The 2257-nt window shown below is 39.0% G+C and overlaps 1 protein-coding gene across 2 annotated transcripts in view; it reads left to right on the forward strand.

Annotated features, from left to right (window-relative positions):
* ADGRL4 (adhesion G protein-coupled receptor L4) overlaps positions 1-2257 on the forward strand; it is a 184877-nt gene that overhangs the window by 94335 nt on the left and 88285 nt on the right. For both annotated transcript variants that reach the window (XM_045291977.1, XM_045291978.1), the window contains exon 10: positions 1590-1763. In XM_045291977.1, coding sequence (XP_045147912.1) covers positions 1590-1763 — 174 coding nt within the window. The remainder of the gene's footprint in view (positions 1-1589; positions 1764-2257) is intronic.

The following is a 2257-nucleotide window of genomic DNA, read 5'->3' on the forward strand; positions in this document are numbered from 1 at the left end:
AGACAGCAGAATTTCAAGAAGGTTTCCCCCAGTGACAGAATACATCAGAGATAAACCCCAATATGCGAAAAACACACCCACACCGGAAAGGTTGAGAAACAGATGAGGTCCAACATGTATCAGATGATAAGTTTTTAATAGTTCAAGTTTATCATTTTGATCTCCAATAGTCATTTCTCCAAGGCACTCTGTTTGGTAACCAGTTTCTTGCCATCCTTCTATTATAAGTAGAAGGCAATCACTGGAGGTCTCGGTCTTTGGGCTTCCACTGCCATCCACAGCCTTCTGGAGGCCAGAGCTGACACTTCAGCCCTGAGATGATCCCCTCCTTCATCTTCAGATTCTGAGTTACAATCCTTTGGTCATGGATGATGGTCCCAGACACTTTTATTCTATAGCAGGCCATCATCTACTCTCTTTACCATCATTTGCTATAGTACCCATATCTTCTGTGTTCTCTTCCTGAAGGCGAGTATCAAGCAAGGCCATGATGTAAGAGCTAATTGTTAATCAATTGGAGCTAGGATTTAGTGGGAGCCCAAAACCTATTCATGGATCTATGTTCTTATAATTGGTCTTTGACTCCCTTTAGTGATCTCCTTGTTAAATTATGGTAGAAAGTCTTATTGATCATCTCCTTGGAACTTAAAGACCTTTCCTCAATATTGTTTAGCTCCTTGTACTAATTGTTAATTTAAAAAAATTTTAAAACACTGTTCAGAGAGCAATATTGGGCCAAAGCAAGCTACCTCCATATTGCAATAGCCGAATTACTCACTTGTACGGAATAAATCCTTTCATGACTGGACACTATTTACACAAACAATGGGAGTGGTTGTCAGAGAAAATTTATAATAATATTCACTGGCAGTATCCATCACAGGTTTGCTGGAATAATATTTATCTTAATACAGCATTTAGGGCATTGATGTAGTATGCCAATGATTGTCTGCCTACTGACAGTTTAATATTCTTTGTAGAGCTGTCTTCTGCTTCTTCAAGCACCATGAATTCTAGGTCTTAAATCCACGGGTTCAGATGTGTTTGTGGTGGAGTCCGGTTCACCTAGTGGAGTTTTCACATCCGATCTCTCTGGGGCCGCCTTTGGAGGCGTTGTGCTCTTTGCAGATCTAGGATTCAACACCCCAGAGCTTTATAACATTTGGCCTGCATTTCCAGGGTGTGTCCAGAAAACTCAGGCCACTGTGACTTACTGGGTACATAATAAGAAGCAATTCACACAATTCTGTGAGATACCATTGATAACCAGAGCATCATGACATTACAGACTTTAAACCACCTAGATAACAGTTGTTAGGTTCGGTGCCATTGAGTCAACTCTGACTCCAAGCACCGCTCCATAGAGAATGGCAAAATGAGACACTGTCCAGTCTAAGGCTGCCCCTCAGTTGATGCTATGCTTCAGCCCATTGTTAAAGCCATTGTATCAATCCATTTTATTAATAGTTAGTCAATGTTTCACTTCACAGGCATTAATCATATTGTTACTCAAAATGCTATTTTAAATATAGAAAAAAATAACAGCATATACGTATCTTTTTCCCGTCAGTAAAATGTCTCTTTTTCAGACCTCAGATAACCACAAGAGTCTGTGTGCATTTTGGAAGTACTCATCTCACACAATGAATGGCAGCTGGTCTTCAGAGGGCTGTGAGCTGACGTCCTCCAATGAGACCCACACCTCCTGCCGATGTAATCACCTGACACATTTTGCAATTTTGATGTCTTCTGGTCCTTCCATTGTAAGGCATAGTCCTCCTCTTATTATAAATCTAGCTATATGTCTTTTTCTGTTTTGGTCTAGGTCATTCAGGAGAATTATTTTTTTAATGAAAATAGCTTAAAGTGCTTAATAAAAGCCCCAAATTATTTGTTTCCTTTTCAGTCTTAGCTTTCTCCCTGACTTTGGGGAAATATTTAGTTTAGGGTTTGGACCATCCATATTTATTCTGGAAATCAAGTACTACCTTACATGTTGTTCACTAATTCAACTATCCGTGCATTGACTTTTACTTTTTAAGGTTGCTTCAAAGGACCATTTGTATATTTTCTGTGACACTGTGTTTTAGGGCCTTTGACTTTGTACTCAAAGTTATTTTTACCATTGACAAAGTACCAGTACTTAAAAATGTTTGAAGCTGACCAGTATTTTAGCAATCGGTTAGTAGATACTCATGTTGTTTGAGAACATGTACATTATGCTTAAGGTGAGTAGCTTCACAATGTGTACTTTACA

Source organism: Echinops telfairi, unplaced genomic scaffold (assembly GCF_000313985.2).
Source record: "Echinops telfairi isolate 266 unplaced genomic scaffold, ASM31398v2 ScPeMD7_443;HRSCAF=831, whole genome shotgun sequence".
In the NCBI taxonomy this organism is placed as follows: Eukaryota; Metazoa; Chordata; class Mammalia; order Afrosoricida; family Tenrecidae; genus Echinops; species Echinops telfairi.